Source organism: Lytechinus variegatus, chromosome 15 (assembly GCF_018143015.1).
Source record: "Lytechinus variegatus isolate NC3 chromosome 15, Lvar_3.0, whole genome shotgun sequence".
NCBI lineage: Eukaryota > Metazoa > Echinodermata > Echinoidea > Temnopleuroida > Toxopneustidae > Lytechinus > Lytechinus variegatus.
In genome coordinates this window covers 22,375,081-22,391,891 of record NC_054754.1, presented here as the reverse complement: position 1 = coordinate 22,391,891, position 16,811 = coordinate 22,375,081, and the positions used below count along the sequence as shown (strand labels likewise).

General features: G+C 38.1%; 1 protein-coding gene across 1 annotated transcript in view; it reads right to left on the bottom strand.

The window, feature by feature from the left end:
* The window catches only part of LOC121428496 (protein FAM102A-like), a 54,942-nt gene extending 50,746 nt beyond the window's left edge, over positions 1-4,196 (bottom strand). The window contains exon 1 of the mRNA XM_041625129.1: positions 4,048-4,196. Within this exon, the coding sequence (XP_041481063.1) occupies positions 4,048-4,110 (63 nt within the window). The 5' untranslated portion in view covers positions 4,111-4,196. The remainder of the gene's footprint in view (positions 1-4,047) is intronic.
* Positions 4,197-16,811: the final 12,615 nt, after the last annotated feature.

The following is a 16,811-nucleotide window of genomic DNA, read 5'->3' as shown; positions in this document are numbered from 1 at the left end:
TCTTTAATTCCTCCCTTATTTTATTTTTTAAATGTATTAAGGGGGATCAATGAAAGCTTCCCCCTCCCTTCACATGAGTAGGCTGCACATTCAGACCCTTAACTTGAGTGAGGGTCTGCACATCAGACTACATGTAGGATCAACCCCCCCCCCCCCAGTTGAAAACCTGGTTTTGAGGCTGCATTGCCGAAGAATTTCAATTTTGCATGAGATCTTCTATTAAATAAACAGTATGATCTCGCACTAGCAGTCCAAAATAATTTCCATGTGTATGCATTATTGCATTCCAATCAACTCTCCTGGCGACGTTAATTTGGACAAGCAGCATGTTTGGTCGTGACACGTATCATTAGCTCTCGTGATCTTCAGACAGTGCAACCCATCTATAAACCACTGATGTCTTTTCAAGTCACTCTCATTACACTAATGAACAATTTGATACAGGTCACAGCCTACATGTACATGTATCCTACTGCATTGCTATTCTTCAGGTAGAATGATGGTTGTACATGTATATGTATTCACTGTAGGGGAGACCGGGGTTGGAACATGGGGTATAAAGTTGAAACATTGTAATTTTCTTTAAAGCCTGTAAAATAAATTTATGCAATACTGCCCTCAATTTATTGCTATTAATAATACAACAGTGTTGAATCATTATTGCAATAAATTGAGGGCAGTATTGCATAAATTCATTTTGCAGGCATTTAAGAAAAGTACAACGTTTTAACTTACCCCATGTTCCAACTAACCCCGGTCTCGCCTACATTACACTATGTATAATATGATCTTTGCTTGTGAAGACCAGCAAATCTTAGACCTACATTGTACATATCACTGTTTAAACAACCATTTTTAATACTCCATTATTACTCCGTCTTCACATACATTTTATATACATGTAGTACCGGTACCTGGGCGATCTCTCACAAGGCCCACAGCATTACAATATTTCCTACTGACCAAATGACACCTGGGTGGAGAGTGGCAATTTAGATACATGTACGTGTACTTGTATATGCCAAGTGCACTTTATTCCTTGCCAAAGAACACATGTAAGTGAGGGGTGGGATTAGAACCCCAAACTTTGTCATTCAAAAAAAGAAGTATGCACTGAACTACATGTACTATATGTACCTCTTGTAAAAGCACCATCGAACATTTTGGCTCAATCAAAAACAAATTAGCCTATAGGACGACACTAAATCCCATATTAAAGAAAAGCTCCTGAAAAGAAGATGAATAGTATGTCTTGCTACAAAACCATCTGAAAGTCAGTATAAAGTCACCGAAAACAGCTCTTCATGCATCTACATGTCCATGTAGAGTACAACATTTTCCGATCGATTGTCTGCAGGAATTCTCATCATAGCATCATCTTGTTGGCATAGCGATCAATCCTCCAGCATCAACTTCAACGACCAGGAAGATCAATCTCACGTTCTGGCACGCATCAAGGTGATTTGTATGTGACATCGGCATCAACACCGAACATTCTTTATCCTTTCAGGATGGAGGGAATGGGTTCAACCCGAACCCGTCTTCTCCTGATCTACCAGATTAGCATCATGAGACGATGATTGATATCTTTAGAGAAGTTAGGATAATGCCTTGGAGATGCTTAGTAGTGCCAGTGCGCGTGATTGCTCTGGTTTCTACTTGAAATTTTTTTAGCATACATGTAGATCTAGCTTTAACCTTCATACAAATCATGTACACAATATCATAAACATATCAAGAAGTCTAAGGAATCACTTTGCTTCAATAAAGATGGATGGTTGCAGGCTTGCAGCGCTGGAAAAACATGATGGTGACAGATGATTTTGCCCTCGTGACAGCCAAAACTGCCCTTAAAATTTGCAAAACGGAATGCTCTGGGGTGACCTTTTTTTCTACAGTATTTTCAAGCAATATTCAAGAATATATTATTAGAATACCAATATTCTGCATGCTTCTACAGCATAATTGCTCATTGATCAGACAAAGTAGCCCTTGTAATAAAGAAAATCGCCTCCTAAAGTCAGCAAGTGCCCCAATGCGGCAAAGAATAAAAGTTATTTCCTATTCTGGATGGTTTAGAGAGGGCACAGGCAAGAATGAAATCCTGCCTCGTGCCTACTACATGTACATCCCCTGTACCTACTTTCTTTATAATTATGTTCAACACTGCTCAAACTTTACACAGCATTTTTATACTGTTTTTCCCCAACAAATCATACATGTACATGTACCCTTCTTTACCCAGTAATGGGTTAACTTTATATGCATGTAATGCATATCTGCCAGGAAATAATACGGACATGCCGGTATGACACATACACTTCCTCCAAAAGTGCCTCTTCCAAAGATCCGGACCATACCTAAATATTACTTTCAAACCTCATCTCAAACCCTGTAGACAAAAAAACTTTCAAAATGTACGTGAATCTGAAAAAATAGTGTTTCTGGCAGGGAAAAAAAAGCCCCTCGAATGTCAAAATATTTTAAGTAAAGCCACCAGGTATGGAAATGGGGGCAAAAGTTAGAAAATATCAACCATATCCCTGGTTGCTAGAAATTGCTTTTTTAAATCATCGTAATTTGTATTCTGAATTATAATTTGGCTAGTCTTCATATGGATGCGTGTCTTTTTTGTGTTTAATTTTCTCAGTGCCTTCCCAGTTCTTTAAACCTACATGTAGGTACATGTACATGTAGGTGTAATGGAATTCAAACCAAATTTTGCATTTTCGTCATCTTTTTTTTGGGGGGGGAACAGTATTCCCCTTAAAAAATTTCCCCTGTAATATACAACTTACTTTTCAATATCATAAAAAAGACAAACAAAAGTACCCAAGTACCAAATCCAAATTATTAGGAATCGCAAGTGAAAGTAAAAATAAATGACAGACCTTGAATTAATTTTGCATCACACAGGATAGACAGGAAGGATACAGCATTCCAATATGAAAGTTGACATGAAGCGCATCAAATTTTTGCATCTTGTAGTTTAATCATGTTTTCAGATAAATGATGAACAGTGATAAAAATTAGAAAAATCATTTTTTATGACCTTGTATAAAAATATATGGGGGAGGGATAGATGCCCTTCATGTACCTCCACATCTTGTTCCAAATGTTTCATTCTCCTTCAAATTCAGATTTCAGGGGAGGGGAGAGGCTTTTTCAACCAACCATTTGCACCAGTCTCCGAGACGTACATGTAGGCACAGACTGCGCATCTTTGGCAAGACGGCAAATATACAGCGCATTAAAGGCAAATTATATTGGTGTCATGAGGCACCAGTATAACAAGCTATGATTGGGATAGGCATGCCGTCCTTACACCAAATACTGTACTACATTCACACATTCAAAGAGCTGTGCTCAATCAAATCAGACTCAAAGCCACTCTCCCCTCCAATATGGTCTCTGAACCTTCCATCGAGATATTTGGACACGGGTGATAGGTAATCTGCAGGCACAGAACTTCACTGAAACTTTTATCAACATCAAGTGGGTCTTCACACAAGACTAGCACAAATGTTCAATTTTTCAGGTCTTCTGAACACAAGTCGAAGGCAGGCACATGTACATGTACCTTTATAGGCTGCATATATTCCGACCACTTTCCGAGTGAAAGGTTTGCACAAAAGACTAGGTGATGGGAGAAAGTTCTTTGTGGCAGTTCACATTGCAAGATGGACTTCCCCTACCCTTGGAGAGTGAAATGAGGGTAGTTGCAGTAAAGCACTGATATCATGAGAAAGTCTGTAAAACCGTGGGTAAGTAGTATCATTGTGGATCTAGATCTGGTACAGTTACATACACACTTAAGATCGCCAACACAGATAGGCACATGTGGGACGGTGTATTATTCTGGCTGGAATAAAGACCCGACGGAAGTGCCAGAATCCGTGCTTATTTGTCAGCAATTACACAATTTCTTCCAGAATACTTTGGCACATATTAATACAAACAGACACTTTGGTGATCATTATATTAAATTTTGTAAAGTCATTTTGAGATCGTTCCCACAACTGGAATTTATCTTAACAGGGTTCTTACCTTCCGTATTGAGACTCTACATGAGCACGGCTCTAGGATCCCTGTGGCAGCATTGGCGCTCATTCGGCAGTTGAAGCTAAACTTTGTTCCCCAGTGAACAACATGGTCCTGAATTTCTTCCCTGCAATTTAAAAGATAAGAAATATTCTTTTCATTAGGATGACAGAGAATTTTGAGATTCTGAAATAGATCAAATGGAAATGAATAGAAATTCTGTAGGTCTGCAGCGTCCATAGATGTAGATCTGCAGATGGCAACTGAAAGAAAGTGGCAGTCTGTACCCAGGTGTATGAAGAAAATGGATAGTCCTACATGTACCTGCATCTTCATTGTGAATGATTCAAAGTGCATGATTTGCCCCTCCCTCCCCCCACCTTCCCTAATACTAAACTCCTTTCTCCTACATATACCCCAATAACCCCATCCTTATCTAGTTCAAGATAGGGTCCGGTCAGAAGAACCTGGTAGAAAGATAAATTTGGCCAGCCAAAAGATCCTTTTATGAAAAGATGAGCTGGTAAAAAAATAAAGAGACCACTTTTCTCAAGTATTATAGGGTTTGCATTGCAAACTACATGTACATGTACATGTAGCTAAATTGCCCATCCCTCCCTGATCCCCTATTCTGAGAAGATAATTTGCAATTTGTCATAAGAATAATCCCCTCCCCTCCTGTCACTTTCATATTCCCATACCAAATTTCATTCTTCGCAATACATGTAGGTACATGTACTTTCATACCCAGCCACCTGATGACAAAGAATGCCTTGCATTTTGCAAACTGGTGTGAAAGCAATAAGAAAATGCCTGCAAGTTGGTACATACTTTTAAACAATTGAAGGAACTATTGATGTGAACCCGCCACGATTGCAAGGAATATGCAATGTGAAAGCAATTTTTGCAAGCTACTAGGCCCAGACGATTGTTCATCAGAACTATACACTGAAGGCCCAAGTATCAGCATGCATAATATATTGCTGGCTCTCATATTGTCTCAATGGTGTGAATGCAGAAAACAAATCATCAGTTATTTTTTTAATCGGGGTGGTATAAAAGCACCTATTCAAAATTTCCCTCCGTGCATTGTTTCCAGTTAATAAGCAATATATATTCATTAAATTCATTTCAGACCAAAAAATTGAGTTAGGATCCAATTTGTTAGATACTGTGGTTTAATTATAAATGGAGATTTCACATACATGTTTTTCGACATTTTGTAAATATTGAATTATTTTTCGGGGGGGGGGGGGGGGGATAATAGTGGAGACATGTTCATGTACTGCGTAGAAGAAAGGAAACATGTAATCATGTGAAAACTGACTTTTCAGCTCACAATAAAATTATAATCATTCAGAAGTCAGAACACACAATCAAACAGGCATCTTATTTTAATAGTTTTATTGATTTCATTGGAAATGAAATTATACCTTGCTTCTAATTCCAGGGACAATATACGGGTTGGTTTATCGTAGTTGAATTCTTACTAATTTGTTTCCAAGTACCACTGTAATCAAACATGCTTTAATAGATACGAGGTATATAAAACATTTTCAAGAACTTTGCAAAATCTGTAATGCCTAGAGCTGCATTCTTGGTGAAATTGATTTTAGGCCCAGCGCACACTATGCGATTCATTTGATATGAACATTCCAACCAACAAAATCTTTAAGAGTGATCAGACATAAGAATGGTGGTAAGGCGCTACTCAAATTCAGGCTACATGTAGTTCGAGCCTCCCAGTAGGAATATTCAAATTGAATTCCAAATTGCAATGTGCGATGGGCTTAAATTCAATATCATTTAATATACATGTAGCAGAAACTACTCCCATGGACAGGCACTGGTACCCCAACATATCTTGAAAAAGACCAACCCTGCAGAAAATTTGTGCTCATTTTTTTAAATTTTGATTCAGGATATCAATTCTAGCATTTAAAGGTCAAGTTCACCCTAAAAAAAGGATATGAATATTTTCAGACAAAAGAAAAATAAAACAATTACAGCATAATGCTGAAAATGTCATCAAATTTGGAATTAACAAATTCTACTGAAATAATCACTTCAATGATTTTTTCCATTGGCAGAGGTATGAAGTTGTAACCCAGTATATTGGTCTACATACATGTATGCACTTGACTTGCTTCTTGTATAGTAGGCCTATTACTCCTTTCATAAACCTATCCTCCAATTAGCTGCCTAAGAGTAATGTGGATAATAAAAATTGCATTCACAAACTCTGAAAATAAGCCGCATTACTTACGAGTGCCCGTCCTGAAAAAGGCGGATAATTGTCATGACAACTGGACACGCCCCCTCCGATGCGGTTGTGTTGGAAAAGGGTGACCTTTTGACCGCACCATGGCAATTATCCGCATTATTTGGAAATGCGTTCATAAACTCAAAATCTTGTCCCAATGCTGCTATTATGCGGATAATAGCAGCATCAAAATAATGCGGAGAACTATGGTCCTCCTCCAATTTTACGACCAACTTATGCTGCTATTAGCCGTATAATTGGGCTATGAAAGGGGTATAAGACTTGGAGTTGCTACCTGAACATCTGGGTGAGTGCTTTCATTTGACAAGGTTCGTGCACCAAAGCTTTATTGATCACAGCTAACGGTGGTAAAATAATCAATGCAGGTAGAACATGTAGATGGGGACTCGAATGAAAATTACAATACACTATGCAATGTTATACTGTACATTCATGTACATACAATATTGGGGACCTTTTGCATGTACATGTACTTGCTGGAAGAAATGTTTTTCAGTGTCACATTAGAATTGCATGCGACTTTTTTACTTTTGCTTGAAGGGCAACTCCACCTCAACAACAAGCTGATTTGAGTAGAAAGTGAAAAAATGTAAGGAATATAACACTGAAACTTTCAGATGTAAAATATTAAAGAGAGCTATGACAATTTCAAATTTTGTTTAATTTCACAAAGCAGTCATATGCATACAAATACATCCAGGTGAGTATGCAAATGAGGGGACTGTTGTCATCGATCACCCACTCACTACAGTGTATTTCTTTTCATTTTATTTAATGAAATCTAAATATTCTAATTGTTTCCTCAGTACCATGTTATCACAAAGTTTTATTCCTCCGTGAAAATGTGGAATCACCGATGTTTTAACATTTTACGGTAAACAGTCAAGTTGTACACTATTGTCAAATCTGTAAAAATTGAAATATTACATAATTGAAATGATAAACAAACTATATGTACATGTATTAAAGAAATATCCAAATAGTGAGGGACATCATCAACTCTTGTATATCACCGAGTCATGCATATTAAACTGCTCTACATGTATCTTTGTGAAAAATTGTGAAATTGAAAGATGTCATACATGTAACTTTCTTATTTTTACATCCGACTTTGATTAAATTTCAGCGCTATGCTCGTTTTATTTTTCTCTATTGATCCAAATCAACTCTTTTCTGGGTTGGACTTGATCTTTAATTTATCGTCAGGGTAAATTTTCCCTTTAACAAGTGCATGCAAGGCATCGCCACACATTTGGGTGGCGAAAGAGCAATCTAGCTTTGCCATTATCCAGCAAAATCGCTTGTGGCCAGCCAATTTAAAGTAAATGAATGAGAGAGCTTTATGGGAATGGACGGTACCAAAGGGAACAGCCAAGTGAGAAAAAAATCTGTAAAGCAAAACAAAAGGTCATTGGCTCTCATTTTGCAACATGCAGGTCATTGACATTTGTGCAATGGTTACTTGTACGCATAAAATAAACAAAATATAACAAATATAAAAATCAAAATGTAAAAAAAGCTGAATTCAAATTCTTGGGTAGGAATAAAGAATATACATATTAAAGTGTTTTTGTTGATTTTTTTGTGTGTACATGTACACTGTACATGCACAAATTTTTTAGCTGTCGAAAAATACAAATTACACTCCCCCCTCCAAAAAAAACACATGCACAATGCTTGCTCATGTACAAAATATTTGTGCAACAGTTATGGGGGGGGTCTGAAAATGCAAATAAGGCCTAACGTACAATGTCCATTTACATCATGTAAACATACAGAGAAAAGTGGTTGGGACATTTCATTAATGGCAAACCGAGATGACCAAGTTTTTATTTATCCTGGAAATCACTTCTAGGCCTTTGTTTGATACAAATCAATGAACCTTCATGTATGTAATAGAAACTTGGACACACCTGATACACTAATGAATTAAAAAAATGACCTCCAATTAAAAAGGAGTCATGCACTTGTTGCAGGATGAAGTTTCAGGGATAACTTCCGATATCAACAGGAATTTGCAGTACTACAGTTTATAGTCTGGTCAGCTTTTCTACATACATGTACATGCACTGCACTTTCTGCATCTGTGCTATTAAAGGTCAAGTCCACCTTAGAAAAATGTTGATTTGAATCAATAGAGAAAATCAGACAAGCATAATGCTAAAAATGTCATCAAAATGGGATGTAAAATAAGAAATTTATAAGTGGAACATTATAAAGTTTTGCTTATTTGTCATAAAATAATATGCAATAGTCACATGCAAAAGAGAGAATCAATGATGTCCCTCACTATTTCTAGCAAACGAACAAATGAATACAAAGGGTCACAATACCCCCAAACAGTGTCCAGAAATCTGACAAGCCAAAGGGGAGGGGGGGTATTGTGTTAAGACATATTTTAGAAACCCCTTCACAAATTTGTTTCACTTTCAAGTTTCATGCAGACTATATACATGTAGGCCTATCATGTGTACAAACATGGAAGGGCCTCCCAGTGTTGGAGCTATTGAATAGGATTGAATGAAAACCTTCACAAAAAGAGTGCAGTGGACAATACATACATGTAAACACAAGGGAATCAATCGATAAAAGTTCAACAAACTTCCTGGATTTTAGCAGTCACTAGGCGGTTTCAAACCGCCTCGATCACAAGAATCCCCGTTAAATTACGAGAACTTTTTAAGGCTAAAAAATACCCGTTAATTATTCCTGCATTCACACCGCCCCGAAACACATCCTTCGGGATAAGTTCCCGAAGTTACGAGCATGCGCAGTGTGGTCTGATAAGCAGGCAAGGCGGGAGATTCAAAATCTCTAGCCCAGCAGCCACCCACGCTGCCGCGCCCAACGACACGCTGGGATAAAAGTTCCCGTAATTTGCTTTCACATCGCCAAAATACCTGCGACCTTGGAAAAATCCCCACGAAATTTCTCGTAATTTCGCCAAGTACCTACTATTTAGCGGGTATTTTCTTTCGGGGAGATTACGCGTAGTTTGCTTTCACATTACCAAAATACCTGGTATTTTCTGATCGGGGTAAATTTCCCGATCAGAGAATACCTGGAACTGGCGAACTTCGAGGCGGTCTGAAACCACCTACTCATGCATGCTGCACTGCTTAAATTTAGAAGCAACCACTGGAGCAACAATGTACATGCATACCTATCTTGAATGACTTGACTATTTTTATGTTGTCTATTCCAGTGTTTTATGTTACCTTTACAGTATACACGAAAAAAAACTTTGAAACTATTTAAAATGCAGCATGCCATGTTTCCATGATAGTTTATATGTACACTGTGCACAGGCATACACCCTAAAAGCCTCTACATAAGGCTTTCACATCCCAGGGGGGCCACTTCTATTGACAGTGGATACCTGGGTCTGTTTCACTAAACAGTACTTAGTGTAACGGGACTTAGTGTCACTGCGACTCGTCATACACTAAGACCGGACCCGTCTTACTGACGTCCTGTTGGTGCGTCAGTTCCACTCAACAGTTCTTTACTTAGTCCTGTGTGTGACGCGTCTTCAACAATAAAACGTCTGGATTTTGAGTCTACGAAGCCTAATTTTGTGTCCTTCGACCTTGTGTGAAGATAAAAAGTAGTAATTTCCCGCAAGTTTTCGTCTGCATCGTCTGCGACTAAAAAGTGAAAGGAGGAATTTTGTCACTTTAACATAATTTTGACTACTGTAGGAGGATAATGGGGAAGGTATGGTATTAACCTTTTTCTTAAGACAACATATAGAAGTAAAATATTGAAAGTGAAATGTATGCAGTGGAAGTTATATTTGATACCTCGACAAAAACAAAAGATTAACCAAAATTTTACCTTTTTGTTTTTTCTCGAGGAGGGGGTGTTGAGTACAAAAAATAGTGCTCATACCCCCCCCCCCCCCCCTCTCTCTCTACTATAAACATATTTGGAGGTGTACAGACAGGCAATGACATGATGTTGGGCAATTCATAAAAATAAATTAATAACAATATGCATATGCCTCAGAAAATTTAGGAAACGCCTAGAAAAAGAAGCAAGGTCTCTGGGGACTTCCAAAGGGTCGAAGTCGAAGCGCTCCTGCAGTTTGTGGCCACTAGGAAACATGGCATTACACTAAGAACAGTTCCTACGTCTCGACAAGCCGTGGGCTACGCTCTGTATGCAACTTAGTTAAATGGGTATTAAGTACGGTACGTGCTTAGTGGTCTTTGTGAAACTCCCGCTAAGATGCATCTTACACTAAGTCCTATAACCGGACTTATGAATGCTTTAGACGCATCTTAGCGCTTAGTGATACAGGCCACAGGCGTGACCATGGGGTTTCAAAAAGCACCCTTTAACAAGTTTTTTTTCCATATTCTAAAAATGAAACAAACGGTACCCTTGACTAGTATTCCCTGAATTGACCCCCTTTAACAAGTACAGTGATGTATTGATTGTTCTATCATGGACATGATCACGACGTCGACTTTACAATGGGTAATTGGTACCGCCCCCACCTCCCACACCTGGGGCAAATGTAAAGCCATTTAGTCTTTTTTATACCCTCGCAAATTTGACTGTAATCATGTAGCTTTCCTTAATTCCTAGTGAATTTTCTTTTCAGTATAGTGTTTGTGACACCCTTATTACGTGTACGTTATGTGCCTGGTATCCACTCATCAATGGAGGTACCCCCCCCCCCCCGACATACATGTACAGTGCACATACATGTAGGCTACAGGTCCAAACTGTAGATTGATATGCCTACATTACATGTACCATCTCAAATTGTATCAAATTATTTTGGGAGAAGCACTCTTTCCATTGACACTTCTTTAATTAAATTGACAATTTTTGAAGTTTGGGCTTATTTTCTGACTCACTCTGTAGAAGAGCCCCATTCAATAATACATGTAGGCCTCCACATGTAGAACCACATGATGTATCAATGTATACAAAAAGAACAGAATTTGCCCACTTCATTGGAGCAGGGTGCCAGGATTAGTACCCCCATACATTCCAGACATGATTCCCATCATTGTCAGTTTCCTATTCAAGGTGGCTGCCCTATTGTCATGCCATGGAGGGAGACACCCATTGTTTGGAGTGCAATTATCACACTCACAATGAAGTATGACTGACTGTACATGCAGCAGTCAGTACAGAAAAGGATGGGTAAAAAGTTTCTCATTCTTGTACCAACCAGTATCTCTTTCCTCTTTCAGCACTACATACATGTAGAGCCCTTTTTTCTGGTTTTTGGTATTCTCCTACACTGTACAACTGTACATGTATGTAACCAATTAATTTCCACATTATAACGTACATGTAGGACCTATACAATGTGTAATACATGTAATAACAATAACTAGCATTTAGTACGCTCTCCATAGTTAACTATATCACAGCATTTACAAACGAGTTTAAAACAAGAGTACATAATAATTACAATAAAAATACATTCAAAAGAAATTAATCGTAAAAGAGGTATGTTTTAAGAAGTTTCTTGAATTGATCTGAAGAGTTTGATGAAAGTGGGTATGTTGTTCCATTCTTTAGAAGCAGTAACACTAAATGTGCGATCACCTGATTTTGTACGAGTTTTGGGTATGGCAAGCAAATATGGGTCTTTAGATGAACGGAGATTAAGGCGAGTTGGTCTATGGGAAGAAAGGCTATCTTTGATATATTTTGGCATCTAGTTATTAAAGGCTTTGAAGACAAAAAGAAGTAATTTAAAGACAATTCTCTTCTTTACTGGGAGCCAAAATGTGTAGGCCTTATGTATTCAAACTGTTATTGTGTGAAACCTGTTGTGGTGTGATACCTGTGGATGATGTGTTTTTAATGAACATCTCTCATATTTGCATTGAAAATATTGGCTTTTTCTTTTTGACATACAGGTATATGTGTAAACCACTTCCACAGGGCCAGTAATCAGATGTACATGTACATGTGCATACATGCAGCCCTTCCTATAATTCTGATGCACAGGCCTGGGTCCCGTAACACAAAGGTTGGCAATTGATCCTACGCTTGATTTCTACAATTGATTGTACATTGTAGTCTATGGAATCCACATAGAAAAATTTTCTATGATCATTGCTATAAAGTTTTGTGTTACAGGGCCCCTGAAGGCCCATACTCATTGTGAGCAAGATTGTTTGTGTTCCCAGGAATGACTTCCTCTTGATCACATTAAGGGATTAAGCCAGGATTAACATGCCATTCATTCTTTAATCCCTCTTAATCCTATCAGGAATAGGTTATACTAGTGAGAAAAGTGGCTTCTTTTGTTTCCAATTAATGAATACAAACCGTCTTTTTCACATTTTACATGTAGCTAGTTATGGACACTACTGTAGATCCCGTGTACATGTAGGCCTAATTGGTTCAGGGAGATGAGACGTCCCTGATTGGTTATACCTTCGTCACATTTGCTCTACATCGGCCGTACGGCAAGTCGAAAACAGCCGTTTTATTAATTTTGATTCAAACCATCTGTATTTGGACAAAAAATGTTAAAATGACTGTTTTTGACTCGCCGTACGGCCGCCGTAGAACGAATGAGACCGTGGTATTAATATTGAATTCTTTATGGCAATACAGGTAGTAGTTGCAGCAAACAATGATTTCATGAGAAAGTCTTTTAAATGAAGGCTTATTTGTCAAAATATTATTTTGTGGTGCTAGCACTGCAATATGCCTGCTAAAGTGCTAACCCTGCTTTTTTGCAGGGCCAGATAGTACCGTACTATCCTGCTAGCCAACTTTACTCTGAAAACATAGTGTGAAAACGAAGTGTGCTAAAGAATAACCCCGGGAAATTGGGGAAATTGGTGGGGCTAAGACCCCCCCTTTAGCCCCAAAAATTTCTCGGGGTTACAGAAAATATGTGCAGTGTGAAAAGCATACAAATGTACTGTGCCTCTGCCCAATTGTACTGTGGGATGAAACGCTCCAGGGGTAACCAGGGGACTAAATAGAGCTTTCTTGCATCAGTCAGGAATAGATCAAGCCACTGTGAGTCCTGAGGTGTGCAAACAGGCAATTTGATTGTTTACTTTTCACACATCCTCTGTATGTCTTTCTACAATGAAAGTTTGTCATATGATTAATGCAAGTCATTATACATACCATATCTACATACATGTAGGCCCTACATACATGTACAAAAAAAAAAGAAAGTAGAGTATTCTGCTTTCTCTCTCTATCCCTTGGAAAGGTGACAAAGTTTTCTTTTCTAAATATTGTCCCCCAAAGTGACAATAAAGAGGTTACATTTCACCATTTCTGATAGTCCTGAAATGTTCATTGGTGTTGACTGAAATTGCACCTTTTTTTATATACAGAAAAAATAAAAATGGAAATGTCTGAAAGATGAGATCTGGAAATGGGGAAATCAATATGTAGTTTCAATTGATCTAAAATTTAAGTCACTCATGAATGAAAATGATGATACTGGCCAGTACTTCTACTGTACAGTAATAGCCTGTTTGATTAAAAACAAAATTTCTTTATTTTCAAGGACTATTTTTTCAAACGTTTCGTACATGTATGCAAGCCCACATGTATTGTAGAATGTAGAATTTTGATTTCCTCAAAATAAATGTTCAATAATGATGATGATTGTTTCCCAGGGGAAGTCAAACATTTTTTTGATGTACACAGGCGTGACCCCAAAAATGTGTTAAAGGGATGTTTTTTTCAGTTTTGGATGTAGGCCGCGCGTGCACCCGTTAAAAGGGCATCAAAAACACAGAATTTCAAGAAAAAGGGTGGTTTTGGAAGAATGGTCAATGGTCGATCACGTGGTCAAACGTATTTAGGGTATGTATTTTTTTCAAAAGCTCTATTTTTAAGACTACCCAAACGTGTTTCGGGTACGTTTTTTTCCCCAGAGGTCATATTCCGGCGACAAACCTGTTTAGGGGCCAAATTGTGTAAATAAAGCCCACAAAAAATTTGTTTAGGGGTGTTTGGAAATAATTTGGTCACGTGTGTGTACAGCAAGACATTTGACGCCCTCCCCCCCCCCCCCCCCCCCCCCCGGGATTGTTTGTGGCAGATGTTATGGAAACTTTTTAGATGGTTGCCCCAAAGCATCCCAATTTGCAGTTTTCAGGGGGTATTTTGGCTGTCATGAAGCCGTAAAATAATCACCCGTTTTTATATTTCCTACTCTTGACAGCTCTACTAGCTACTACATGTACACATAGCTAGGAAACATGTAGTTATTGTAAAATAAGTTTGTTTTGATAAGGAAAGGGACCAGGAAACAGTGGCTTCTACATACATGTGTATGTACACATGTTCACATATATATGCAGTTTGCTTCAAGAAAATATTTGTGAATGAAATTCAAGAGAACAGTTCTGGCCTGAAAATAATTCCGTAAAATAATCAACCCTTTTGTACATCCGACCCCCATTTTTCTCAAGTCTTACTTCACTTCATAAAGTGACCAAATCATGATCAGAGCATTACAGACTGTCAAAAGAATCAGAATTCAGAGATAGAAAAATTTCATGAAGGTCCAACATGTCAGATGTAGGCCTACAAAGTTTATGCCAAAATGCCCAGTGTTCAAGTCTTGAAGATCCAGTATACAGTATGTGTAGGCCTATGAGTTTTGTAAAAGTTTTTTTGTATTAAAGACATTTAAGAAAATTTGCTTCTTATTATAAAAAAGGTCTCATAATCTATATCTGTTGTTGGGCATTAGATTGACAATCTTATAAAGTATCTGATCTTTAAGAAAGAACAGTACCAAATAAAAAAAAATCAATTTTTCATCACGACACAAGGCAATTGTGAATACATGCCGCTGAAAAATATTTATAAATAATGCAGAAAGCTTTATAAAGCTTTTTAAAGTTCAAGACTAAATTGCACAAACAAGCAGTAAAATATTCGTTGTGCAGCCTCGGATCAGTAAGAAGTGCTCTACTTTCCAGAACTGGTCAAAACAAATATATGCCTAGCTAGAAATGTTTGCTTGTCACACTAGCAGTCTAAATGACCTAACCTGGAAACAACTTCAATGACGAATTCAATGACCAGAGAGAGAGAGCAAGGAGCTCCTTGGAGAGAGATCTTGAGAATAAGAAAAAGAAGGGGGGGTGGCCACTACAGGGTTACCCTAGCTGTTTCACTGTAAACCAAAATTATGCATGTATTGCACACTGCACACAGGTCAAGTCAGTCCCCAAAGAGAATATCGAAAGGCATTTTTTTCCCTTTTTCAACACATGTTACGTTAAAAAACACAATACATGTATATTTTCCAAGCCCTTAATGGACTCAGTGTATCAAACTGGACACCAGCCCCCCCCCCCCCCTTCCCCTAAAAAAGTAAAATAATATTAACCTGCTGAGCTGTGGAACGGTTTGAAAGTGCTGACCATGCAAAATATCACAATCAGATGGTCATTTTTATATACATTTTTGTACATGGTTATTGAAAAAAAGAATGGGGGGGGGTTAAGCACACCCAGCCCCCCTCCCCCCTCCCTGGTTCCACAGCCCCTGCCCTATTCTCAATTCAAATCATGTTTTTAAAATAAACCAGTCAATGAACACCGAAACAAGTCAAGAGGAAAATTTAAACATCCATACTGGTTACCATTACTTTTCAGGAATCTGCAGCTACATGTACATACATGTACTATATACACAAAAAGCAAACCTCTCCTGTCAGATGCAGAGAGCCTAGTAGAAAATGAATTTTCTTCCCAAGCTGCGTGTAAAATAGGTACCCATTCTCAGCGTTCTCAGGAAGTGATGTGTTATAATGGATATCCTTGAACTAGTCACACACTTGCACTATGCCAAGCAGAGTGTAGTTTACAACCCACGCCTCTCATTCTCAAGCAAAGTTCAGGGGACGTGCTCCCAGCTGGGACAGCTGAAATGACATTGCCCTTGTTGGATTTTAATGCCATACCAAAGCTCTAAAACTTTCTGGAGAAAGTGGCAGACATACAATGTACACTGTACATGTACATTACAAGACCTGTGAAAAGTTTTGTTGTATTATTTTCCTTTTTTTTTCAAATTAATCCAAGACTTTGTTTTGGTCTCTACTTCTCTTCAGTTGTATTTCATGATTATTTCTGAGCTACATGTACATGTACATATTGTATTATTCATAAAATAGAATAATCTTTGAGCTAACCATGCAATAAACAGGTTACATATTTCTAACTTGAAAATATTCTCACACGGTCATTTCTAATACTTCCCATCCCCTGGTCAAAACTAAAAATGGGGTAGGGAATAATAGGGATCAAATATGGAAGAAAACAAAAATCATATTCACCTCGAAGAAACCTGGGCAAAATTTCCCCCATCCAACAGCCTGACTTTTCCGAACAGCACAGCATTGATGAGGGGCACGGAGGACAACTCCACCAGCTCAAAATTCACCTGGAATTTGAATTTTTTCTTCTTCATGATGAAAGTCATCGCATGACCAGGAATAGCAATGGTTATGTATATC